This window comes from Eptesicus fuscus, chromosome 5 (genome assembly GCF_027574615.1).
Source record: "Eptesicus fuscus isolate TK198812 chromosome 5, DD_ASM_mEF_20220401, whole genome shotgun sequence".
NCBI lineage: Eukaryota > Metazoa > Chordata > Mammalia > Chiroptera > Vespertilionidae > Eptesicus > Eptesicus fuscus.
The window spans coordinates 5,611,411-5,637,803 of NC_072477.1; the positions used below are offsets into that span (position 1 = coordinate 5,611,411).

Sequence of the window (26,393 nt, forward strand, 5' to 3'; positions counted from 1 at the left end):
CTTTTAAGCGATTCTGTATGAATCCCCAACCACTGGCTCCATTGCATCCCTACCCTGGCCCCATCAGAGGTGGTGATATAGAATTTTTTAAAATATATTTTTTTATTGATTTCATAGAGGAAAAGAGAGGGAGGGAGAGATAGAACCATCACTGATGAGACAGAATCATCAATTGGCTGCCTTCTGCACGCCCCCTACTGGGGACCGAGCCTGCAACCTGGGCATGTGCCCTGATGGGGCATCTGATCAGAATCCAACCATGACCTCCTGGTTCCTAGGTCGATGCTGAGCCACGTTGGCCGGGTGAACTCAAGGGGTTTGCCGCTTGGGGTGTTCTATTCAGTAACCAGACATGGTGGTCGCCAGGTAGTTTTATTTTCTTGCAGCAAGTACAGGAGACGGGATTGGTGTCCAAAGCTCTGTCTCCCGGAAGGTCAATTACATGTTGATGCCTTCTTTGCGGTTGGCTACGCTTATCCCTTTGAGTTCCTGTCAAGGTCATTTTGTTTACAGCGGCATCTGCAAAATACTAAGCTGTGCCGCGCCAGCCCGGCCAAGGGTGACCCTGAGTGGGGGCGGTGAAGGATGGAGAAAAGACAGACAAGAGAATGAAAGCTGGGGCTGGGTGGGACACTGTCCTCTCTGATGGAGAGCCTCTCGGATGGAGAGCTAGCGACAGCGCCACGGACTACAAGCCACGTCTTTATTTTATAGCCGATGCCACGAGGCAAAGTAAGGGCGTGGTCAAGATGTTTACAACATTCTCGTGGGTTTGGATCCTACTCAATTACATGCACCCGATCAAGCTTTGTTTACTTGCAGCCTATATCACTCAGGCATGTGGGGCCACGTGTTCAGACCTTAGGTTCAAGCTCACAACTACAGCTGTTGGCTATCATGGTGCTGGGAGGGCTCTGCCCTCCACGCTGGGACTTGCACGTGGCTTTGCCACGAGAGGACTGTGCCCTCTCATTAGTCCGAGGCTTGAACCTGTCCAAACACGGTAGCCGCTCTCCACAGGAAGCTCCATTCCAACATTGACAAGAGTACCATTCAGTGACAGCATTTAGAACTGGCCAGACCTTGAGACCCTCGTCCTAACCGCGGGACGAAAACCCAGGAGCCAGGGCCTCTGGCCAGGGCTCCCGAACCTCCAGGAGGAAACAGCGCCCAAGGGCGGAAGCTGAGTCCCTGGCAGAAGGGGAAACCGCAGAAGCCCGGTCCGCACCGGGCCCCAGGAGGCCGGGCTCCTGCCATTGTACTTGGAGAGGCTCCGTCCAGGAGGACCGGGCTGCCGGAACAGCGGGAACAGAGGCTGTGCGAGGTTCCAAGTTCTGGGGGCGCCTCCCCCCCTTCAGTCCCGCCGAGGCGCCCTGGACCAGAGGGGACCTCCTCGCTGGGGAGGTCGCCAAACGCGTGGGCCCGCCGTCGCGAGCGCCCAGGGAGGATGCGGGCGAGAAGGGAGGCGGGAGCTCAGGGCGCCCCGGCTTCCAGGGGGCCGGGCCGGGCCGGGGCGGAGCAGGGCGGCGGCCAGGGCGGCGGCGGCATGGCGGGACGGCGAGCCTGGCCCGGGACCGGGACCGGGGCCGGGGCGCTGCTGGCGCTGCTGGCTGTGCGGGCGCTCGGGGCGGCGGCGCACCCGCAGTGCCTGGACTTCAGGCCGCCCTTCCGGCCGCCGCAGCCGCTGAGCTTCTGCGCGCAGTACTCGGCCTTCGGCTGCTGCGCGCCCGGGCGGGACGCCGCGCTGGCCCGCCGCTTCTGGGCCCTGGCGGCGCGCGTGGACGCCGGCGTGTGGGCCGCCTGCGCCGGCTACGCGCTCGACCTGCTGTGCCAGGTGAGCGGGCGCGGCGGCCACCCCGCCGGACGGGGACCGCCCGTGGGCAGCGGGCTTCGGGTCCCCGGGGGGGAGTCATTGGGCCCGGGGCGGGGAGACGGGCATCCTGGGATGGCCCCCTAGGGCTTTGCCAGTCACTGGCGTGGTGACTTGGGCTTCCCCTGGGCCTCAGTTTCCCCTCCTGAAGCAGGAGGGATGGACGAATGTCTCACTCCCCCAGATTTTGGGGCTCCTCTGTCAGCCCTCCAGGACCCCGCCGGGGAGCGCGCCCTGGTCGTGGTACCAGCCTGGGAATCCATGGTCCCAGGGCTGCCGAGGGCATGGTCGATGCGCCGGCCTTGTGTTTGTCGAAGTGGGTGGGGGACCCTGGGACCCTGGGTGAGCCCCAGGCCGCCCCGCCCCGCCCCGCCCCTCTCTGGGCTGGCGCCCCCACAGGCAGGGGCTCTCATCTTTCAAGACCACCCGAGCGAGCGGCACCTTTTTGGTGAAACCTCTCTGCCCGCATCTCCCCTCTGAGGGCGGCGCCCGGGCCTCCGCTCACACCAGGTTGTCCTGGCTGTCCCTTCTCCTGCGTGGGTCTGACTCCCGGCGCCTGCCGCGAACCAGCGGGTGGGTGACGGGGTCAAGGCTGTGAAGCTTTGAGGCTGGCCTGGGCCCAGCACCTGGGCAGTGAGAGGACGAGGGGGAGGGGGGGGGGCGGGCAGCCAGGTCGCAGCCCTCAGCCAGGAGGGGCAGGCCTGCGGGGAGGGGCTGAGGGCGGCTGGGAGTCAGACGTACTGGGGTTTGACCCTGGCTCGGCCACTCTCTGGTGCGGGACCCTGCCCGTCACAGCTCCTTCCCTGTCAGATGGAGGCAATCTTACCTGCCCCCAGGATTGCCATGTGATACATATTAGGGGCTCAGTGGACATTTCCACTTGGATTTCTTTAGTGCATGCCTTCTTGGCCCCCCACTGGCTGCCCAGCCCTGGATGGGAACCGAGCTAGGCCCAGAGGCCGGTTTGGCGAGGGCCTAGAGAGCCAGGGACTTGCTGGGTGGTCACACAGCCCAGTGGTGGCCATGGTGGGCACTGGGCCCTCACTCCTTGCCAATGTGAGTGGCCACGTGGGTAGGAAATAAGAGGGGATGGGGGCCTGAGGAGCTCCAGCATGCAAAGGGGGAGCTCGCCTTTGGTGGGCTCTGTCGAGCCCCTGCTGTGCATCTCGGGAGCGAGCCGGTCTGGTCAACAGCCCGTCTCCTGCTGGGGGCTCCACAGGCCCAGGTCCCATGGCTTTCCCACCCCGTCACATAGCAGGGGTGGTGCGTTCGCTCCACATGTGTTGGTTGAGCACTTACTGTGTGGCAGGCTCAGCAGGGCAAATAAGGTGGCCCGTCCTGGGAGGAGGAGGGAGGCGAGGGCCGGTCCTGCTCCCTCCCCTGAAAGGAGGTCCCCTCTTTCCTTGGGAATCTTCCCAGCAGGAGCTGGGCTGGCCGTGAGCAGCGGGGGGTGGCGTGGCTGCTAGCACCTCACCAGAGCGTTTCTGGGAGTGACCTCACGTCTGGAGTGAGCTGGGAAAGGGCAGCGAGGCTGGCTGGGGTTTCCCTGCAGGGCCTGGTGGAGGGGGGAGGGGGAGGAGGATCTGTTGGAGGACTGTGCTCTGTGAGCCCAGGCTGCGTCTGGATTCAGCGCCTCCTGATTTCCACCCCTGGGGGCGGTGGCCCAGCGCCTTATTTGCAAGTGTTAGTCAGTGACGGTAGGCATTTACCTCTGCCTTGGGGAGATGGGCTCCAGAGGAGGGGGACCGTGAAAACACGCCCACCCCCACAGGCCCCTCCAGAACCTGCCCATCTGGCACCCACATCTCCTCCAGAGGCCCCGGATGGCTCCTTAGCTAGAGGGCGGTGGTCCCTCCCGCCCTTTCAGAGCCTTTCTTGGGGCTTTCCCTGGAAAAGTCAGGGAAGGCTTTCTGAAGGAGGGAACCTTGAGTTGCGCAGCCTATGTTGTTGGAGCATTTGCTGAGCAAACACATGCATCATCTCAATTTATTCCTCCCAACAACTTTCTGAGCAGGCGTCCTCAAACTACGGCCCGCGGGCCACATGCGGGTGTTTTTGCCGTTTTGTTTTTTTACTTCAAAATAAGATATGTGCATTGTGCATAGGAATTTGTTCATAGTTTTTTTTAAACTATAGTCCGGCCCTCCAACGGTCTGAGGGACAGTGAACGGCCCCCCTGTTTAAAAAGTTTGAGGACCCCTGTGTCTGAGGTTGGGATTCCTTTCCTCTTTTGCAGATGGGGACATAAGCACAGAGAGGTTAAGGGACTTGCCCAAGGGCACACAGGGAATGGTAGACTCAATCTCCAGTGTGCTCTGGCTCCAAATTCCTTCTCCTGATCACTTTGCCATATTGCCTGTCTTCTTGAAGCCCCACTGTGTGCTGAGCCCCGGGTTCCCTGCCCTGGAGGGTCCCCTAGTCTGTGGGGTGGACAGACATGCTCAGAGATGATTAAGTCCTAGCTAAGCAGACCGGCTGAGCCGTTTCTGGCAGTTGCAATGTGAGAGCAGAAGTAAAGAGCTCACCCCATGAGCCACAGAAGTACAATTTGGTGAATGCTGCATCTGCAACATGAACCGAGGGCTGTGGGAGCATCCCCGAAAATCAACACACACACACACACACACACACACACACACACACACACACACCCATGAGTCACTTTCCATGGGTTTTCTGCAGCCTTCCCCCACTGGCCAGGGAGAGCCAGGGCCCTGGGAGGATGGAGGAGTCAGTGGAGGCTTTTCAGTGGGGCCCCACGCCATGTCTTCCAGATGCAGAAGTGGGCAAGGAGGGACCATCCTACACGGGAAATTGTGTGCAGAGACTCGGTCTTCCTAAAGAACGGCTGGTGGAAGTCAGAAGCCTTCAGGACTCACGCCCTGGCCCGTGTGGCTTAGTGGTTGAGTGTCGTTCCATGCACATGCCGAGTTGCAGGCTCAATCCCCAGTAGGGGGCGTGCAGGAGGCAGCTGATAGATGTTTCTCTATCATCAATGTTTCTCTCTCTTTCCCTCGCCCTTCTCTCTCTAAAAATCAATACACACACACACACACAATACATATATTTAAAAGAAGCCTTCAGGACTCAGGATCATGAGTCTCCAGTGGCACCTTGGGGCAGTGAGGTGGGTGGGTGGTTTGCCCCTGGGCAGTATGATGCTGGTCAGTTTTCCATGGGTTTTCTGCAGCCTTACCCCACTGGCCACTCTGAGGCTAGCTGCTGACTATCCTCCTTGGCAGCAGCTATCACTGCCCCCTCTTCTCATTTCCTGCTTCTGGACTGCCCCAGTCTGGGCACCAGGTGTGCATGGCGTGTAAGGAAGAGAATACAGGCCATGAGCAAGGTCTACAAGACACATGTCTCTCTCAGTGCATGGGTACTGAACTTAAAAGAAAAAATTCAAACTATAAGAGAACATCTATATATATAAAGAGGTAATATGCAAATTGACCATCACTCCAACACAAGATGGCTGCCACAAGATGGCCAACAGGGGAGAGCAGTTGGGAGGGACCAGGCCTGCAGGGGAGGGCAGTTGGAGGGGACCAGGCCTGTAGGGGAGGGCAGTTGGGGGCAACCAGGCTTGCAGGGGAGGGCAGAGACCTGCAGGGGAGGGCAGTTGGGGGCCACCAGGCCGGCAGGGGAGGGCAGTTGGGGGTGACCAGGCCTGCAGGGGAGGACAGTTAAGGGTGACCAGGCCTGCAGGGGAGGACAGTTAAGGGTGACCAGGCCTGCAGGGGAGGACAGTTAGGGGTGACCAGGCCAGCAGGGGAGGGCAGTTAGGGGCAATTGTGCCGGCAGGGGAGCATTTAGGCATCGATCAGGCTGGCAGGGGAGTGGTTAGGGGGTGATCAGGCTGGCAGGTAGAAGCGGTTAGGGGCAATCAGGCAGGGAGGCAGGGGAGTGGTTGGAAGCCAGCAGTCCTGGATTGTGAGAGGGATGTCCCAGATTGGAGAGGGTGCAGGCTGGGCTGAGGAACAGCTTCCCTCCCCACCCCCCTGTGCACAAGTTTCATGCACCGGGCCTCTCGTGTATATATATAAAAGCCTAAGTGACCGTCTGACTGTTCGATAGTTTGCCTGGTAGCTATGATGCACAATAACCACCGGGGGGGCAGACACTTTGACCAGTAGAGGAGGGAGCCTGATTCCTCGCAGAATCAGCCATGGGTTAGGTTGCTGCTGGGGCACTGTCGGCCCGAATGTGGTTCACTCGCACCCCAGACCCAGAGAGGAGGGAGGAGGAAGCCAGTGGATGTCCAGGTCCTGGGGGCTGGGCCTGCAGGAGGGGTCTCGCAATCCGGGACCCCTTAGGGGATGTCGGAGAGCCAGTTTCAGCCCCATCCCCACAGGCCAGGATGAGGGACCCCACCGGTGCACGAATCCATGCACCGGGCCTCTAGTTCATTTATAAAATCTCGGAGGTGGAAGAAGTAATTCATAGAAGAAATTGGGGATGGAAACAAGTTACAGAGGCAAAGGAAGGGCCCTCGGAGCTTAGAAGTGAGGAAGATAAAGGTGACAGGCCTGGTGGGGGGGGGGGGGGGGGAAGAGGAGGGGAACGGGAAAGGCGCTGGAGAGTGCGCTGGGTCCCCCATCCTAAGGGTGTTAAGGGTGGATACTGTAGGGGAGGTCCCAGGGGAAGATCGCAATAGAATATTCATCAGCTTTCCAGGGGTGTCCTTTCAGGCCTCCACTGATGGACTGGCCGGAGCCAGGGCAGGGGTCATTCATTATTCAGTGCAGCTGGCCCTGAGGTCAGCTGTGGTGTTACTTGTCCGGTTTTGCTGCTTTTCTGGGCCTGGAGCTGAAATACAGCGGAGCCTAGATATCTCTAAGGAGGAAAAGTCAGGGAGACCAAACCCCAGGAGCAGCGATATGCTAGGGGAGGAAAGGTCGCCCTGGGGTGAGGTCCCCCACACTTGTCCTTTGCTGGGCACCCGGGGCTTTCCGCCCTGGTGACCTTCTGTACCTGGCCCATCATCCTTGCTCTGCTCATGTCTGTCTAACTGCCCACCACATCCCCGCCTCAAGAATCTTGGCTCTGAATTCTTTCAGAGAAAAGGGACACAGAGTCTCTTCTGTAACTGCTTCCTGCTGAAGAGGGGCAAAGTTTTCCTTCAGAGCCGAGATCCTTGCTGTCTGTCAGAGGGATGGTGAGGCCTGGGCATGGAAGGAGGTGGCGATGGTGTCTAGAGGTGGTATTCCCTGAGTATTCCCTGAGTACGAGTGGGGCTTGTGACCTGGTGGAGTCTGGATGTCACGAGGCCCCAGCTTGGCCACTTCTTGACAGGTGCCTTTCTATAAGCGTAAGTTCCTCACCTGTACAACAAGCCTCGTGAAGATTAAGTGACGGGTGTGTACAGACCCTCCTGGTCCTCCCACAGCCACTGGCTGGACTCGGGAGGCTCCGGGGGACCCTGGGGGTGGGGAGGTGACACTGCCCAGAGCCAGGCCTGGCCATCTGCCCCACTTGTCAGCAGAGTGGAGCGTGTGAAATGCGCCGTCCCTGTCTGAGCCTGAGACAGGGACTGACCCGACTCTTCTAAGCACACGTCATCAGGTGGCCCTCAGCTCCACAGTAGCAGCGGAGGGTCCAGGGAGACAGGCCGTGGTGTGACCAAAAGCACAACCACGTAACGGGAGGGAGCAGCCCCTGGCCCGGAGCCTGAGCACGCGGCCAAGAGGGCATCCTGCCACCCGCTTCCCCCGGAGGCCTCTTGCTGGAGCCCGGCCTGGCCCGGCCGATGAGGCGGGGGGGGCGCGGCTGTCAGTGCCTCCCTTACCACGGGAGTAGCTGCCCCTGGGCCTCCTGGGTCCACAGCTGAGTCAGAGCAGACCTTGGCCTGGTGAGCCCATGGTCAGAAGGGTATGTGTCAGACTTAGACATAAGTAAGTACATCTGCTCTCGTCAGGGACTCCAAGCAAGGGAGGTCCTTCTAGAGTCGGGGAGCTGAGGCCTCTGCTCTGGGCAGGTGGGGTTCAGGGGAGGTGCCGAGGTGTGTGTGTGTGGGGGGGGGGGCAGTTGGCCAGCCAGTGGAGCTGGGATATACTCTGCTTCTCCGCCCGCCCAGCCTGGCCACGCTGGCATGTGACCTTGGTCAGTGGCTCCCTTCTCCGAGGCTCCCCTTCCCCATCTGAGCCACGGGGACGGGAGCCAGCCCCCCGCCTGCAGCTGCCTCAGGAGGAAATTCAGATTCACCGGAGTACCCAGCCTGGTCCCTCGCCCACAGTCTGCCCCAATACCCAGGGCTGTTCCTGTTAACTGCTGCTTCTCCCAAGGCCATGGTCATTCAGACTGGATAGGATTCTGCCTGCCAGGGAAGGGCAGGCCTGCAAAGGGAACAGCGCCTGCTGAGGCTCAGAGGTGAAGGTGTCGGGAAATGGGAGGTGGGCGGGAAGCAGGAGCGGTGGGGACAGGAGCTGATGGCAGAGCGGTGGCGAAGCCGTGGGCAGAGGAGCAGGGATCGGCGAGGGCCTGGTACCCGTGTCGTGGCTCTCAGGCTGGGGGCGGTGGAGTGGGCTCTTCGCCCTCCCGGGGTGGGTGCTGCAGGCTGGACACTGGGAGAGGCAGCTTTGTTGCCTCCGTCTGGGGTCCCAAAAGCAGAACCTGGGGCAAAACTTGCGGGCTATTTCCTCATTCCGGTGAGTGACAGGCGGCAGAGGGAGAGCCCAGTCCAGGATGCTGCGAAATGCGGCTGATGCTTCAGCCGGTGGGACCGCCTTTCCAGGAAACTGTACAAACGGGGCAGCAGGACCGCGGGGGGGGGAGGGAGGCAGGACAATCCAGCCATCAGCAGCTCTCTCCCAGGGAGCCAAGGTTTGCCCCCCGAGGCATGAACTCCCCTGCCTCCCAAATCATGTCCACGGGGGCACTGAATGGGGTCCACAGAGTCTCACCAATGGAGGCCCTGGGGAGAGGTGGGCGGGGGGACCTGGGCTGCTGGCTTTTGTCCCACAGAGTTAGAGGCCAGCAGAGCTGAGAAGGGGCCAGTGAGGCCCAGAGGGTCGGACTCCTTTGTCTCATAGAGAAACGGCTCTGGCAGCCGCTGGAGCGGGCGGCACCAGGTGGCCCTTGAGCCGGGAGCTGAGCAAAGGAGTGCGTTATGCAGCTAAGGGGCAGCGGCATCAATGGGATCAGAAGAGAAAGTACAGGAAAGAACCTCAGACCCTCCTGGCACACAGTAGGTCCTCAAGAGTCGCTGCCGATGCTGCTGTTAGTAGCAGTAGTCATAGTTGTGGTTAGTGGTTCTAACCGAAGCATGAAGGGGAGGGGGTCGGAGGCCTGCCGTAGTTGAGTCTCATCCTGGTAACGGATGGGATTGTCCCCGTTTTACAGATTAGCAGCCCGGGGTTCTAGGAGGCGGGGCGACCCCTCCGAGGTCACACAGCTGGTAAGTGCCACCGCAGAGCCTCCCCGCGCTGTCCCTGTCCCTGCAGGAATGCTCGCCCTACGCAGCCCACCTCTATGACGCCGAGGACCCGGCCACGCCCCTGCGGACCGTGCCGGGGCTCTGCGAGGACTACTGCCTGGACCTGTGGCAGACCTGCCGGGGCCTCTTCCGCCACCTGTCGCCCGACCGCGAGCTCTGGGCGCTGGAGGGCGACCGTGCCAAGTTCTGCCGCTACCTGTCCCTGGACGACACCGACTACTGCTTCCCTCGCCTGCTGGTCAACGAGAACCTCAACTCGAACCTGGGCCGCGTGGTGGCCGACGCCCAGGGCTGCCTGCAGCTGTGCCTGGAGGAGGTGGCCAACGGGCTGCGTAACCCCGTGGCCATGGTCCACGCCCAGGACGGCACCCACCGCTTCTTCGTGGCCGAGCAGGTGGGGCTGGTGTGGGCCTACCTGCCCGACCGCTCCCGGGTGGAGAGGCCCTTCCTGAACGTCAGCCGGGCCGTGCTCACCTCGCCCTGGCAGGGCGACGAGCGGGGCTTCCTGGGCCTCGCCTTCCACCCCCGCTTCCGGCACAACGGCCGGCTCTACGTCTACTACTCGGTGGGGCTCGACTTCCACGAGTGGATCCGCATCAGCGAGTTCAGGGTCTCGGAGGACGACACGAACGCCGTGGACCACAGCTCTGAGAGGTGGCTCCCGGGAGCCGGGCCGGGCGGGGCAGGGCTGAAACGGGGCCAGTAGGACCCGGCCCATACACGCCGTGGGTTGCACAGGTGGTTAAATGGTGTCAGCGCCGCCCCGGAGAGGGGCTGACCCCTGTGCTCCGGGGTCAGGGGAGGGACAGCTGCCACACAGACATCACAGGGTCCAGAGCCCTGGATCAGGCACTTCAGATGGTTTGTTTCACTGGGTTCTCGTAAAGCCGAGCCAGGTCAGTATTCCTGTCCCATTTCACAGATGAGGAAGTGGAGGCGTCAGAGGTGAAGGGACCTGTTGGGTCGCACAGCCAGGGAGCTCAGAGCTAGCACTCCGGCCTGTCTGTCTTGCAAGCCCATCCCACTGCTCCTCTCACCCCGACCCCGTCCCACGGCCCCAGGGGACTGAGCCCGGCCTTCCACTTCTCCTCGCTTGGACCTTCCCCACTTCCCCACTCCCAGTGGGTGTAGCCATTCCTTGCCTCCAGGCCTCTGCCCCTGTCAACACTGGTCCTGCTCTCTGGGTACTATTGACGCCCGGCTGTTTCCGAGATGGGCTGGGCCTGACCTGGCGTGGAGGGCATATGCATCAGTGTGAGTCCCATAGGAAAAAAAAAAACCCTGACCAGGTTGTTCAATAGGCAGAGCTTGGCATGGGAGTTACTGGGGTGTTGGGAATGGGCAGAGCAATGCGGGGAGGAAGTGCGGCAGCTCTGCGTTTAACAGGTGAAGGAAGCTGCCTCGCCTCTTGGGCTGGAGGACAGAGTGAGGAGGTGGGGCCACCGGAGCGCCGAGGCTGGGGCCACTCAGTGGAAGCTGGAACCATGGTGGGCCTGGGCAGCAGGCGTTGGATCCAGGGAGGAGGTAGACTATTGCCAAGATGCAGCCTGAAGAGAGAGAGAGAGAGAGAGACAGAGAGAGAGAGAGAGAGAGAGAGAGAGAGAGAGAGAGAGAGGGAGAGAGGGAGAGAGAAAGAAAAAGGGAGAGAAAGAAAAAGAGAGAAAGAAAGAGAAAGAAAGAAATACCCTGGCTGCTCCCTTCCTCCTTCCCTCCAATCCCCGGCCAAGAGTGTAGAAGTGTTCAGCTCACGTGTGGGTAACTATGACTGATAGGACAACCAGCTGTGCCTGGGCCCACAGTTCTGCGTGATCATAACCGGCCAGGGGCGAGCAGTGGGGAGCAGTGGGGAGCAGTGGAAGAAGCGTTCGACCAGAACTAGCGGACCTGAGTTCTGGTCCCAGCGCTGCTGTGTGCCCGTGGGCAAGTTGGTCAACCCCTCTGAGCATCCAGGTTCTCATGAGCACCACAGGGGGAACTGTCCACGCCCAGCCCTCCAGATCTTTGTAAAAATCTCGTGCCAGAAAGGACACGCCAAGTCTTTGCCGCCGTGAAATGGCGTCCAGGAGAGAGGAGGTTTTACGGCTGTGATCCTGTTTTGCATTTTGGCTGAGGATATTTTGGGGGCTGGGGGTGGGGGCATGTATCTTCTTTTAGGATAATCCTGGAGATTGAAGAGCCAGCGGCGAACCACAACGGGGGCCAGCTGCTCTTTGGGGACGATGGGTACCTCTACATCTTCACCGGCGATGGCGGGATGGCCGGAGACCCCTTCGGGAAGTTTGGAAATGCCCAAAACAAGTATGTTCTGCTCTTGGCTGGCCGGGGGGCTGGCTCACCTGCCCTGGACCACATGCTGTTCTGGAGGGGCATTCCCTCCTCAGCCACGCAGCACAGGGCAGCAGGCGGGGCCTGGGTCCCCGCTCAGCCTGCAGCTGGCAGCCGGAGACCCAGTCCGGCCACTGCCGCGCATCCGTTAGAGGAGAGCAGCACGGTTGCATGGGGAGGCTTTTTGTGAGGGGTCAAAGCGGTCGTGTTTGTGGAGGGCCAGGCACAGTGCCCCCCGGCCACAGGTACCTGAGAAGCGACATTAGAGGGCAGGTGGGAAGATGGGAATTTTTCCTGAAGTGAGCTCAGCCCTGCTGCAAACAGAGGAAGGTGGGGAGCGTGAGCTGGATGGAGCAGGGCTACATGGCACGTGGCTGTTCTGCCCAAGGCTCCCCCGTGATGGCCCAGGCATTGAAGCATAGCTTTGTTCTGTTCGTCACTTCTTTTTTTTTTTTTTTAAGTATTTTATTTAATTGAAGTATTTTATTTTATTTTTGTTATTCCTCACCTGAGGATATTTTTCCCATTGATTTTTAGAGAGAGTGGAAGAGAGGGAGAGAGACAGAGAGAGATACATTGATGGGTTGCCTCCGCACGTGCCCTGTCCAGGGGCAGGGATTGGGCCTGCAACCGAGGCATGTGCCCTGGACCGGAATGGAACACTCTCAGTCCGCAGGCCATGCTCTCTCCACTGCGCCAAACCGGCTAGGGCAGTTAGTCACTTCTTGGCTTGAGCAGACGGCCTGCCGTCATTCCACTCCCAGACACACACACACACACACACACACACACACACACACACACACACACACGGGTCTTGTCTCAGGGCAGCCTCCTCCACTCTCTCAGCCAATAAAGCCGAAACCTTTCTCTTTCTCGGCCCAGAAAGTAAAAATAGCGAGCCTGGTGCTGATGGCAGCGATTACAGCGTTCACAGCTGGTGCCTCGTGCTCTCACCTGGGGCTGTGTGAGCGGCCTCGCGCTTTCTCATGTTTGGGACGAAGGTCGGAAAATAGAAACGAAGGGTTTGTGGATAACTGGACAGAACTTAAAACATTCTTTTGCTGCTATGAGTGTGGCCCCCTCATACAGGGAAGCCTGGGGTGTGGTCTGCAGCGTGGCGGTGAGCAGGCTGGAGCGGGCGACGGGAGCCCTTGGGCGGGAGGGGGTTAACTGTGGGGCCTCTGTGGGGTGGGAGGGTTTCTCACCTGGGAGGACGCTGTGAGATGAGAGGGAAGCGCTCAGGTGCTGATGCGGTGAGAAGGTGAGAATGACGGGCACACAGTTGCAAAGCAGGCAGTCCTGCCTGTCAGGCAGCCTGGAGGGAGGCCACCGAAGTGCTAAGAGCGAGAAAAACCCCAAAAGGTCCCTGCATAGGTGCATCGAAAACCACAGCTGAGAGTGTGGTCTCCAACGCGCTCCCATCTCCAAGCACAAGGCAGACCTCCCCCATCAGGGCTCACTTTTGTCCTGTGACGAATGAAACCCACAAGCTACCCCTGGGAGCTGTGTGCAGGTTAGGGCTGCACCCAGTTCTAGGTGGTTCTGGAGGGCCCCACAGGGGACGCTGCGTGCCTCCATGGAGTGGCCTGCCTTCCAGTCCAGAGCTGTCTGGGGGACCTGGCAAGGGGTCCCCCTGGGTGGCCTCATCTTTGAGATGGGGGTGGGGGTGGAGGGTGGAGAGTGTGGGGTGCACTGGACCACACGGAGGCCCGTCTTCACTCTGACGTGCCGTGGTTCTACCCGAGACGGCCGTGGGAGTGTGAGAGAAAGGGAGAATTCAGCCCCGTTTCCGGCTAAGATGGCAGTGTCTTCTCGCCCCGCTCCCAGCCCACCCTGTACTCTGTATGGTGCGCTGGGCTTTGCCTTCAGTCACTCACTCACTCACTCACTCACTTAGCAAACACGCGATGAGCACCTACTGTGTGCCAGGCACTGTGCTGGGCACGAAGAAAACTCCACGACTCACTTTTCTCGCAGCATTTAGTTCACCCCGTAACACATCCCTTTAAGAGGGCAAGGAAGCAGACCGCCTCAAGTGGCCGTGGCGGACACAGGTCGGGGAGGTCAGTGTTGTGGTAGAGAGCGTGGGATTTTTGCCCTGGCTGGTTTGGCTCAGTGGATAGAGCGTCGACCTGCGGACTGAAGGGTCCTGGGTTGGATTCCGGTCCAGCGCCCACATGGGGTTGTGGGCTCAATCCCCAGTGGGGGGCGTGCAGGAGGCAGCCAATCAATGATTCTCTCTCATCATTGATGTTTCTCTCTCTCCCTCTCTCTGCCTCTCTGAAATCAATAAAAATACATTTTTTTAAAGAGTGTGGGTATTTGCGGCCAGCCGCCAGGACTAGACCCCAGCCCCACCATTCACCCTGGGTGTGGCGAGTGGGCATTTAGGTGACCTTTCTGAGCTCAGGTCCCCATCTCTAAAGTGGGGGTCACGCAATACCCACCTGCAGAAAGGTGTGTTGTGAGGCTGTAGGTGGTGTGTAAGTCCAGTGCTTGGGCAGGGCTTGGCCCAGAGTCAGGTGCCGGGCGAATGCTGAGTGAATGGAGGAGGGACCCAGCTGGTAAGCCGCTGAGGAGGACCTGAGCGGGCGGGGTCTCGGCCCCACAGCCAGGCTCGCCTTGCCCCTGGCTCAGCCATTGGCCCCGGGGCGGGGGGGGGGGGGGTGGTGCCTGAGCGCCCTCCCCACCTGCCCCCCCCCCCCCCCCGCCCTGTCTGTAGGTCGGCGCTGCTGGGCAAGGTACTGCGCATCGACGTGGACCGCACGGAGCGCGACCCGCCCTACCGCGTCCCGCCCGACAACCCGTTCGTGGGCGACCCGGATGCGCGGCCCGAGGTCTACGCCCTGGGGGTGCGCAACATGTGGCGCTGCTCCTTCGACCGCGGCGACCCGGCGTCGGGCGCGGGCCGCGGGCGCCTCTTCTGCGGGGACGTGGGCCAGAACAAGTTCGAGGAGGTGGACCTGGTGCAGCGCGGCCGCAACTACGGCTGGCGCGCGCGCGAGGGCTTCGAGTGCTACGACCACAAGCTGTGCGCCAACGCCTCCCTGGGTGACCGCCTCCCCCCGCTGCGCTCTGGACCCACCTCCCAGACCCCCCATCCCCCACTCCCCACCCCAAGGCTGTGCGCCAACGCCTCCCTGGGTGACCGCCTCCCCCCGCTGCGCTCTGGACCCACCTCCCAGATCCCCCCCATTCCCCTACTCCCCACCCCAAGGCTGTGCGCCAACGCCTCCCTGGGTGACCGCCTCCCACCCGCTGCGCTCTGGATCCACCTCCCAGATCCCCCATCCCCCACTCCCCACCCCAAGGCTGTGCGCCAACGCCTCCCTGGGTGACCGCCCCCACCCCCTGCGCTCTGGACCCACCTCCCAGACCCCCCATCCCCCCACTCCCCACCCCAAGGCTGTGCGCCAACGCCTCCCTGGGTGACTGCCTCCCACCCCCTGGGCTCTGGATCCACCTCCCATTTCTCCCCCCATCCCCCCACTCCCCACCCCAAGGCTGTGCGCCAGCGCCTCCCTGGGTGACCGCCTCCCCCCGCTGCGCTCTGGACCCACCTCCCAGACCCGCCCCATTCCCCTACTCCCCACCCCAAGGCTGTGCGCCAACGCCTCCCTGGGTGACCGCCTCCCACCCCCTGAGCTCTGGACCCACCTCCCAGATCCCCCCCATTCCCCCACTCCCGCTCCCCACCTCAAGGCTGCGCGCTAGCACCTCTCTCTGTGCCTGCCCCAGGCTCAAGGAGACCGCCCTTGGGGGACCCCCTGATCCCAGATCCACCCCAAGGGATGTGCGCCAATGCCTCTTCCCCCACACCCCACCCAGGACCTGACCTCGCCTCTCCCCACTCTCCCCCGCCCCCATTCTCCTGGATGCTCCTTGCTCTTCTCTGCACCTAGAAGCTATAAGCATCTCCCTCCCTTGGTAATGACCTGGGTCCCCATCTCTGGCCCTCCTAGTGACCTCACAGCCCTTTGCCCCCCAAGACTCAGGACCACCCGCAAAGATTTGTTGGGGGGGGCGTGCAGATCCCTTCCACTCACCCCGGCTTCCCCCCCCCCTCGCCCCCGCAGATGATGTGCTGCCCATATTCGCCTACCCGCACAAGCTGGGCAAGTCCGTCACCGGTGGCTATGTGTACCGGGGCTGCGAGTACCCCAACCTGAACGGCCTCTACATTTTCGGCGATTTCATGAGCGGGTAAGTGGCCTGACTGCCATTCTAGGAGGCCGGGAGGGACCCTAACAACTTCCCTGGGGGGCCAGGACCTGTCACTGCACCAGCTGGCCAGGGGCCCCGGGGTGCATTGGTCCAGGAGAGGCCAGAGAGGCCGCCCTGCTGGGGAGAGGGGAGCTGGGACTCCGGCCCAGGCCTGACCGCGGGGGCCCCTGGAGCCTTGTCTCCTGATTCCCACACTCTTCAGTTGGGTGCCTCCCTGGGGAGCAGAGCACACCCCCCACCCCTGCTGTGGGTCAGACTCCTTCCCCAGAGGAGCTTATGGGGCCTCATGACCACCTCGTTCTCCCATTGTACAGAGGACAAAACTGAGGCCCAGGGCAGCGATGCACCTAGCATGATGCTTGAAAGTGCAGCTGGGGTGGCCTGGGTCCGATCCTGCCCCCCTCTTAGCCATGGGACTTGACTTCTCTCAGCTTCAGTTTCCTCATCTGCAGAATGGAGATGATGATTGCAGCTGCCTCCAAGGTTGCTGGAGGCCTGAGTGCGTGAATGCATGCGCAGCCCTGAGAATGAGGGCACGCTCAGCATCTGGCAGCTGCAGGTGGTCCCCACTCGAGCCTGTGCTCGTGAGGGCAGCGGTTCCTCAGGGGAAGGGAGGCGTTAAGGAGCCTGAGGCTGGAGGAGAATGCTCACCTCTGCAGGCTGCTGACCCGGGCGTGCCTGCAGCTGGGGCTGAGAGAGAGCCTCTGGATGCTGGATCTTTTTTTCAGCTCCGCCCCTTCCTTGGGGTCTGCCTCTGGGCCTCAACTATCCCATCTGGAAAGTGGGACTAGATGAAGCCTCAGCTTTTACCCCAATTCTCCTATCTCCTAAGTCACCTGACTGCAGAAATTTACCTAATTCTGCCTCCCTTTCCCAAGCCCATCTGCTGGGCCAGGCTTTGTGCCAGGGCCAGAGCCACAGAGTTGAAGAGTACCTGACACCCAAGTCAGGGAGACAAACACTCAGTCCACTCCAGTCCGCCTCAGAGAGCCTGTGCACAGAGCTGGAGAAGCCCAAGGTGGGGGCAGTCAGGAGGGCTTCCCGGAGGAGGGGACGGCGAACGGGGCCTGGGAGCATCAGTAGGTAATTGACAGGTGGGGAAGGGAGTAAGGGGCCCGGGCGATCAGCATATTCTGAAGGTGCCCAGGCTCCATCTTGAGCTCCCAAGTGGAGGCAGCTCCAAAGCGTGTGCACACTCCCGGCACCAGCCACGCAGAGCTCTGCGATCCAAGTCAGCTCCTGACTGCCTCCTGGTGGTCGCTGGGCGGGGGTGGGGGTGGGGGGGGTGGCCCGAGGGGGCAGGAACCAAGCTGGTCTTTCCGTCTCTGTGTGCCTTCCCTTCCTTCATGCTTCTCCGGTGCATAGCAGGTGCTCAGCAAAGACTTCATGCAGGGCAGGCTTCATGGATGCGAAGGACCCCACGCTGAGAGGGCCCGCACTTGGCTTAAGGCTCTGCTGTCACTGTCTTGAAATTCGTAACACTCTTAGAACAAGGGGCCCCGCACGCTCAGTTTGCACTGGACCCTGCATTGTGTGTGGTCCTGGTCGTGCTGGGGGCGGCAGGAACGGCTCCAGGTGTTGGACCAGTGGGGTCAGATCCGACCTGGGTTCAGCCGCCTGTAGCGAGGAAAGAATTCAGAGCCAAGACGCAAACTGTAAGAGAACGTTCGTTTGGAAAATCGCAGAGGTGAAAGATGAGACGGAGGCCGAAAACCAGGGCTGCAGGCTTCATTAGAGGAGAAGGACCCTGCCGGGCTGCCTCGCAAAGGAAGAGAGCACACGTGCAGGCGTGAAGACGCCTTTTGAGGGGAGGAATGGGAAGGGATGGGGCTTAGGGTCCTCGGCACGCGCTGATTGGTGGTTTCATATAAGGCACATGATTAGGCACTTAGGTACATAGGAATCGGGGGCTTAGGGTATTTGGCAGGTGCTGATGGGTGGTTCAATGTACAGTCCATATAAGGTGCCTGGTTAGGTGCTCAGGAATGTCCAGGCCGCAGGTGCAGTTTACGTCATACTCCGTCCACCAGTTGGGGGAAGGGAGGATCTATCTAGAGGTAGAAGAAATTTGTAGAAGAAATGGATTTAGGAACAAGTTACAGAGGCAAAGAAAGGGCCCTCGGAGTTTAGAAGTGAGGAAGCTAAATCTGAGGCACCTGGGGGGGGGGGGGGGGGGGGAGGCAGGGGCGTGCTCCCAGGAGGCAGAGCACGCTGGGTCCCCCATCCTAAGGGTGTTAAGGGTGGAGACTGTAGGGGAGGTCCCAGGGGAAGATCGCAATAGAATATTCATCAGCTTTCCAGGGGTGTCCTTTCAGGCCTCCACTGATGGACTGGCCGGAGCCAGGGCAGGGGTCATTCATTATTCAGTGCAGCTGGCCCTGAGGTCAGCTGTGGTGTTACTTGTCTGGTTTTGCTGCTTTTCTGGGCCTGGAGCTGAAATACAGCGGAGCCTAGATATCTCTAAGGAGGAAAAGTCAGGGAGACCAAACCCCAGGAGCAGCGATATGCTAGGGGAGGAAAGGTCGCCCTGGGGTGAGGTCCCCCACACTTGTCCTTTGCTGGGCACCCGGGGCTTTCCGCCCTGGGGACCTTCTGTACCTGGCCCATCGTCCTTGCTCTGCTCATGTCCGGCTAACTGCCCACCACGGTTGCATGGATAGTCGATGAGTGGGTGGGTGGATGGGTGGGTGGGGTTCCCCGGCGCACCATGCCAGGCGTGACCCCACAGCTCCTTCTCCTTTGCAGGCGCCTGATGTCCCTCCGGGAGAGCCCGGGGACAGGCCAGTGGCAGTACAGCGAGCTCTGCATGGGCCGTGGCCAGACCTGCGAGTTCCCGGGCCTCATCAACAACTACTACCCACACATCATCTCCTTCGCGGAGGACGAGGCCGGTGAGCACGGCTGAGGACGCTCCGTCCTGGCTGCCCATGCCTAGCTGGTCCCCCCATCCCCTGGCTCCTTCTGGCTCGGGGTTCGAGGGAGGTGGTCTCAGGTGTGAGGTGTAAGGAATGGGGTGGGTCTCAGGCCTGGAACCGCTTCGGGATGAAGAGTGATGTGTTCAGGGGGCTGGAGACCTTGCTTGCACATCATCCTCACCAGTCCCCCCCTCCCCCTCCCTCCTTCCCCCTCCCCCGCCCCCCACCTCTGCCCTGGGTGAGGTTGCTGAGAGGCTCGGCAAGGTGACTTGGGGAAGAGTTCAGGGCAGTTAGAGGACCAGGAAAGTTAGGGACCAGGAAGTACTGGTGGAAATGCAGGCGGGGCAGGAGCCGGGGGGGGGGGTGGGGGGTGGGGGTGGGGAGTGCCTCCCAAGACCTCCACTGCCCTGGGTTCCTGATGGCAAGTGTACTGGGCCTATAAAATGAAGCCACACAGCCTTCTTGCCTGTCAGTGGGTCTCCCATTGGGGCCCTTGCATTTTCAATGTAAGGAACAGTGGGGGAGGGGGGAGGAGGAGGGGCCACAGGGGCTGGATCCCACTCCAGCCTCCTGCCTTTGTCCTTGGCCCTGGATTGTCCCTGGACAAAAGACTAGGGGCCCATGGTGGGGCCTAGTGGATGCTTGGCCCGGTTGCTGGGCAACACCCCCCAGGGGGCCTTTGGAGGGGTATCCCCTTGCAGAGCCCGGTGCCCAGAGACCCCAGGCCTGAGTGTGGGAAACCTTTGTTGAACCGACACCCATCAGAATCTAAATTCTCCACAGGGCAGCCGCAGCCCCCTCTGCCCTCCCCAAGCCCAGGGGGCGCCTGAAACCCCTTTCTTTTGGTCAATAGGGGGTTAACACGTTTTGGAAGGAGAGATGCTCTCTCTCTCTCTCTCTCTCTCTCCTCGGCCCCCCTAACTCTCCCCCCCCCACACACACACACAAGAGAGGCAAGGCCTGGAAGATGCATTTCCCAGGGCCCTGCCTCAGCCCTCTGAGTGGCACTGAGTGATGTGACAGGAGGCGGAGGCCCCTCTGAGACGGACAGCACGGGAACAGCCTGCTGGCAAGCATGGCCGGCGGCCCCCGGAAAGCTCTGAGCTCTGGGGTCCAATGCAAACAACCCTCTCCCAGCTCCATCTCTCTAGTTGTCCCTCTAATACCGTGGTCAGCAAACTGCGGCTCGCGAGCCACAGGCGGCTCTTTGGCCCCTTGAGTGTGGCTCTTCCACAAAATACCACGGCCTGGGTGAGTCTATTTTGAAGAAGTGGCGTTGGAAGAAGTTTAAGTTTAAAAAATTTGGCTCTCAAAGGAAATTTCAATCGTTGTCCTGTTGCTAGTTGGCTCTGTTGACTAATGAGTTTGCCAACCACTGGGCTAATACTTGTAGATTGTGGAACAAGGGCCTCTGCTGGCCCGGCCTCCTCCCGGGCCGTCCACATGGCGGAGACCCGGCGGGCAGCCTGGCCCCGGGCAGGTTCATCATTGCTGGGGCGGGGGCTCCCTGCCTGTGCGGATCAAGGCTGGAGGGAGCGTGGACTGTGCCCGGTCCAACCCATCACTTTACAGGTGGGGAAACGGAGGTTGACCATTCTGCTCAGCCCTGGGGAGGGGAATGCGGACCCCGCTGGTGCCCCGAGGCCTCCCAGAGGGCCGTACGCTTGAACTTGGTCAGCCGGAGGAAGACGGGGAGAAGGCATTCCAGGCTGAGGCAGCTGAGTGTGCGGCGAGCCCCGGGGCACTTCAGGGGCTGGGGTGTAGGTGGGAGGGCCACCCAGCCAGGAAGGAGGCAGTGGCTTCGAAGGGCCTCTCTCCAGGAAGAGACCCGGAGAGGAAGTGTGCACGTCTGGCCTCCCGGCCACCATGTGCGCTACCTCAGTGTGAGCTCGGGGCAGAGACGCTTCTGAGCTATGGGCCTCGCGTACACTCCCCAGCTGTGTGACGCTGGACAGGTCGCTTGGCCTCTCTGAGCTCTGTTTTCTCATCTGTAAGATGGGAATATGGAGCCTATTTCCTGGACACAGGTGCCTCTGATAGCGAGGGCCGGGGCAGAGCTCGAGGACTCACATTTCTCCTGGTGCTTGTAACTCCACTCACTGCATTTTCACTCCAGTCCCGAGAGGTGGGGAAACCGAGGCTCAGAGCGGGGCGGTCCCGGGGCCGCTGGCGCTCACACGGGGCTGAGCGCAGGGACTGGCATTCACACGAGAAACTCCCTGAGCTAGTGTTCTGCCTGCTCGTCAGTGGAGACAGACTCCAGCCTCCAGGACTTGGCCGGACCCAGGTCCCGGGTGACTGACATCAGCAGTAAAAGCTGATGCTGACTGAGCACTGGCCGTGTGCTCTTTTAAGCTAAATGACAGTCCTGCCCGGCCCGTGTGGCTCAGTGGTTGAGCATCAACCTATGAACCAGGAGGTCACCCTGGTCACGGTTCAATTCCCAGTCAGGGCACATGCCGGGGTTGCAGGCTCGATCCCCAGTAGAGGGCGTGCAGGAGGCAGCGGATCAATAATTCTCTCTCATCATTGATGTATCCCTCTCCCTCTCCCTCTCTCCCTGCCTTTCTCTCTGAAATCAATAAAAATAGATCCAAATGACAGTCCTATGAGGCATTTCATTTTGGGATGAGGAAGCTGAGGGGGGAGAGCCAGGTGTGCCCGCATTGCCCAGTAGGCAGTTAGTAAGGAGCTGGGGCACGGACCTCATTGTGCCCAGAGGTGTGTGGTGCTGGGCGTGAAACCCAGGCAGGTGACCGGGGCCTCCAGAGGGTCGAGCCTGGGTGGCCTGGCAGAGTGGCCACCGCCCTGGAGAGCTTCAGAGGCCCTTGGACATGTCAGCCGCCTTTCTCAGGCTGTCTCCAGTTCTGGGTGCTGGGGAGCTGCGTGGGCCTGGACCCCTCAGGGCTGGCCTCCTGAGGTGGGGGGTGGTCTCAGAGCCTGAGGAGGGGGCAGGGGCCGCTGGGACGGCCTCCAGGCGGCGTGCTCACTCCCTGCCTTGTGTCTCGTCCAAGGGGAGCTGTACTTCATGTCCACGGGCGTGCCGAGTGCCACCGCAGCGCGTGGGGTCATCTACAAGATCATCGACCCCTCCAGGTGAGTCACACCCCCGGCGCTGCCGAAGCTGACGCCGTCTTCCAGGAGCCTGCACCTCCGTTACCTCAGTTTCCCTCTCTGGCACTCCCTAAGGTAGAGATTATCCATACCCCCATTTTCCAGATGAGAAAACTGAGGCCCCAAGAGGGAAGTGACTAGACAAGCCCATACTGCTGGTGAGAGGCAGATCCAGGATTCAAACCCGGACTGCCAGCTTCAAAGTCCACCTCTGTCCGTGGTAGGAGGGAGTCAGAGATGCTGATGGGGGCTCGTCAGCGCAAGCCCCATCATCACATCTTTTAAAAACGTAAAGCATTTAGAATTTAGAATAGTTTTAGGGTTACAAACAAGTTGCAAAGATAATACAGCATTTTCCCATATGCCCCTCACCTTTCTTTCTTTCTTTCTTTCTTTCTTTCTTTCTTTCTTTCTTTCTCTCTTTCTTTCTCTCTCTCTCTCTCTCTCTCTCTTCTCTCTCTTTCTTTCTTTCTTTCTTTCTCTCTATTATTTAAATGTCTTACATTATTATAGCACCTTTGTCACAATTAAGGAGCAATGTTGGCACATCACTATTCATTAAACTCCATACTCCTTTTTAAAGTTGAGGTAACTGCACTTTTTAAAGGGAATTTCTCTAGTTTTTCTCTCACATTCTTTTTTCTGTTCCAGAATTACGTTAGTCGTCACGTCTCCTTAGCTTCCTCTGGTCTGTGACAGCTTTGCAGACCCTCCTGTCCACCGCATTTTTTTCTTAAAGCACAGGTCTGTTCATTATTACTGTTATTTTGTTGTTGTTGTTAATCCTCACCTGAGGATATTTTTCCAATGATTTTTAGAGAGAGTGGAAGGGAGGGGGAGAGACAGAGAGGAAAACATCGAGGAGAGAGAGACATCCATTGGTTGCTGCCCGCACACAGCCAGGGCCGGGGATCGAGGCTGCAACCGAGGTCCGTGCCCTTGACTGGAATCGAACCCGGGACCCTTGGGTCTGCAGGCCGATGCTCTATCCACTGAGCCAAATCGGCCTGTTCATTATTTTTAAAAATATATATTATTTCTTTATTGATTTCAGAGAGGAAGGAAGAAGGACAGATAGAAACGTCAATGATAAGAGAGAATCATTGATCGACTGCCTCCTGCACGCCCCCTACTGGGGACCGAGCCCACAACCCGGGCCTGTGCCCTTGGTCGGAATAGAACCTGGTATCCTTCAGTCCGCAGGCCGACGCTCTATCCGCTGAGCCAAACCGGCTAGGGCCTGTTCATTATTGACATATTTCTCAAGAAAAACATAAGCACTTCCTCTCGCCACACCCCTTCTGTTTCCCGCGGCCCCCCCATCTTTACGTGGGCGGCGCCAGGATTTACCTCATTGTGGGAGGCACCTGCAAACTTTGCACTTTCCTTCATTCCTTTTTCCCGTTCTGCATAAACATGCCCACGGTGCAACATCACCCGCAGAAGGATGGGTGTTTTTTTTTTTGTTTGTTTGTTTTTTTAGAAGGATGGGTTTTAATGGCCGCGCAACTTTCTGTTGAGTCACGGTGCCCTCGCTCTCTTTCCGTTCCCGGGCGTTCCCGGCGTTCCGAGCAGATGCTTCTCTAAGGAGATGTCACACGCACGGAGCACCTGATTCACGCCAGATGTGCCTCGGACCGGCACTGCCTTAGTTGGTGCCGCACGGTATCGGCTTGTCCCGCGGCAGAGGCCGGTTCTGCTCAAGGTCTCGTGTGTGGGAGGAGGCCGAAGCCGGCCAGACTCCCTCCCTTCCTTCCTGACCCTCCTCATCCCTTTCATTTTTCTCTCTTGGAATAAACGTGTTGCTTTGCCCTGCAACATATTGCACGGAGGCCCCATGACAGCACCTTTGGAAAACGGAGACATGAGGTTGTAGCGGGGAGGGGGTGTGGGGGGCGGGCTATTCATTACCGCCCAAACATAACCGCGTTAATGTGGCAGTTTTTGGTGTAGCGCCTACCTTTTGCACAACAAACATTTTTTCAGAATTTCCTTGAGGAAGCAGCCCCTGCTGGGCCTGTGGATATTATTTGGGTTCAGGGCCATCAGGAAACCCACCCTTTCCAGCTCTGACAAGTGCTGCCTCCTGCACGTGCTTCTTCAGCCTTGGCGGGGGGCAGGGGGGGAAGGGGGGAGGCCCACGGTTTCCCTCTTTGGCCAAGCCCGTCTGGAAGCCCCTTGTGTCACGTGGCTGCTTCACCCCTTGGCTTTCCCCTGAGCTGTTGGGACCTATTGAAGTCTGTACCCACGTGGTCAGCCCAGAATCGGCGGGTCCCATTCAAAGACTCACAGATCGAGAGCCAAAAACTAATTAAAACGAAATTCCATTCCTTCCTGGTGCCCCTCGAAGATGCCAGAAGAGCCCAATTCATAGTCCTGGCAACCTCTTCTGACTCTTTTCTCTCCCAACGCTCTACGCTCTCCCCTCTCCCCCGCAAAAGGCCCCGGGCCCCCCCAGCTCCGCTGCCAACCCTGAGACACACTGTCTCGCCACCTTTTTCCTTTCAATGGACTGAATCTCTCCCTGGTTCCTGCAGGCAGAGGAGCCTCTGTTTCTGCATCACCGGAAATCCAGGAAGCCAGGGGGGCAGGGACCCTCCTCAAAGGCTGTGGGCCGGGGCCGGGGCCGGGGTCGTTCCAGTGACAGGAGTCGGACTGGCAGGCTGTGGGGGGAGGAGGATGCCATTCGACCAGGTTCAGGGGACAGGCCGTGCTCAGCGTTAGAAGTGGCTCAGGTGAGCCACCTGCCTCATGCAGAAGTGGGATGAGGGGCTCCCGTCCTGGGATTGGACTCCTGTGGATCCGGGGCATGGAGCCCGTGGGGACACTGGGCCACACAGTAGGTGCTCCATACGTGGCCACCGGCGTTACCTGCCCAGGCCTGGCAGCACACGGACATGCTCAGGGCGGGCTCCCAGGGCCGGGCTCATGACCTTCCGTGTGTTGGCAGGCGGGCACCCCCCGGCAAGTGTCAGATCCAGCCCGCCCAGGTGACGGTGAGGAGCCGCCTCATCCGCTTTGTGCCCAAAGAAAGTAAGTGTCCACCGACAGGGACCCAGCGGGGGAGGGACGCTCCCATAGCCCACACCCCGGTGGACCCTCTGCCGGGCCCTGTGCTGGGCACACATCATGCACTCAGAGTGGGCCATGTGTGCCAGGCCCTGGGTGGATGGCACAGAGGGGCTGCCGGTCTCAAAGGGGGCAAGAAGGGGAGAAAGAGAAGCCCTCTCAGACACGCCTCCCCTTCCACGAGCTCCTGAGTTTACCGAGGGCGGGGACTCCCAGGAGGCGGGGCTGGGAGGGCAGGCCCAGCAGCTGCCAGGGGCTTTGCAGGAGGACTGACTTGCAGGAGCACCTGCACCGGCTCCAGGTTCACACCGGAGGGCCGAGCCGGGAGGCCTTGGTGTCTGATGGAGGGTAGAACAAGGACATCCTTCCCTGGGGTCTGCATTCCGGGACGGAGAGCTGGGTGGCCAGGGCGGCTCTGACTGCAGGCTCTTCCTCTCTGCAGAGTTCATCCGGAGGGCCGAGAGCACCCCGCGGCCCACAGCGCGCGCGCCCACGAAGGTGCCCCGGCGCGGCCGCCCCACAGCCCCTCCGCCCATGCCCACCCCGCGCCCAACGAGGCGCATCCCGCGCCCGGCAAGGCCCACCCCGCGCCCAACAAGGCCCATCCCGCGCCCGGCAAGGCCCATCCCGCGCCCGGCAAGGCCCACTTCGAGCCCAACAAGGCCCACCCCACGCCCCGCAAGGCCCACCCGGCGGCCCGGCGGCCGGAGGGTCGGCGGCCGGCGGCGGGGCCGGCCTGGCGCTGAGAACTCCGCGCCCTTGAATGGGGCCGTGCGCCTGGTGCGGCCCGCGGGCCTGAGCCCGGGCCGCGGGCGCGTGGAGGTGTTTGCAGGCGGACGTTGGGGCACCGTGTGCGACGACGGCTGGGACATAAAGGCCACCGCCGTGGTGTGCCGCCAGCTGGGCTTTGCCCACGCCGTGCGGGCCACCAAGGGCGCGGAGTTTGGGGAGGGCCGCGCGCTGCCCATCCTGCTGGACGACGTGCGCTGCGCGGGCGACGAGAAGACCCTGCTGGAGTGCGGGCACGCGGGCCTGGGCACGCACAACTGCAGCCACGAGGAGGACGCGGGCGTCATATGCAGCCAGGAGGACCCCGACCGTGGGCGAGGGTAGTGGGGCGGGCCCGGCTGTCCTGCCTTGGGTCGGAGCCTGGCAGGGCCCTCCGCCTGCGTGTGCCTGGGGCGTGCGCCGAGTGGAGGGTGGAGGCGGCCATGGGTGTGGGGTGGAGGGCGGCCCTCACTGAGCTGTGCGCGGTGCACCGTGTTCTCTGTGTGTCCCTGCTCACGTGTCCCGTGTGTGCTGGGGCCCGGGGCCCTGTCGGGTGGTCCTGGTCTTTTCTCACCTCAGCAGCAGCATGAACACCGTCTGGCCTTAGGACCCTGAGCACGGAGGGCAGCCACCCTTTACGGACGGACATGGCCCCTGGCTGTGCTAACAG

At 60.7% G+C, this 26,393-nt stretch overlaps 1 protein-coding gene across 1 annotated transcript; it reads left to right on the plus strand.

The window, feature by feature from the left end:
* Positions 1–1,546: 1,546 nt before the first annotated feature.
* Positions 1,547–26,068, plus strand: HHIPL1 (HHIP like 1). The gene is made up of 9 exons (XM_054715444.1): positions 1,547–1,834; positions 9,313–9,959; positions 11,460–11,603; positions 14,356–14,684; positions 15,710–15,836; positions 18,603–18,748; positions 21,787–21,868; positions 24,837–24,919; positions 25,398–26,068. The coding sequence occupies exons 1-9, from the start codon at positions 1,547–1,549 to the stop codon at positions 26,066–26,068; spliced, it is 2,517 nt and encodes an 838-aa protein (XP_054571419.1).
* Positions 26,069–26,393: the final 325 nt, after the last annotated feature.

What these genes read in the sequence shown, in the direction of transcription:
- HHIPL1 (XM_054715444.1), top strand. Translation starts at nt 1,547, where the DNA reads ATGGCGGGACGGCGAGCCTGGCCCGGGACCGGGACCGGGGCCGGGGCG. An exon ending in TTCGGCGATTTCATGAGCGG is followed by an intron (nt 15,837 to 18,602) that starts GTAAGTGGCCTG and finishes TCTCCTTTGCAG; the next exon opens with GCGCCTGATGTCCCTCCGGG. An exon ending in AAGATCATCGACCCCTCCAG is followed by an intron (nt 21,869 to 24,836) that starts GTGAGTCACACC and finishes GTGTGTTGGCAG; the next exon opens with GCGGGCACCCCCCGGCAAGT.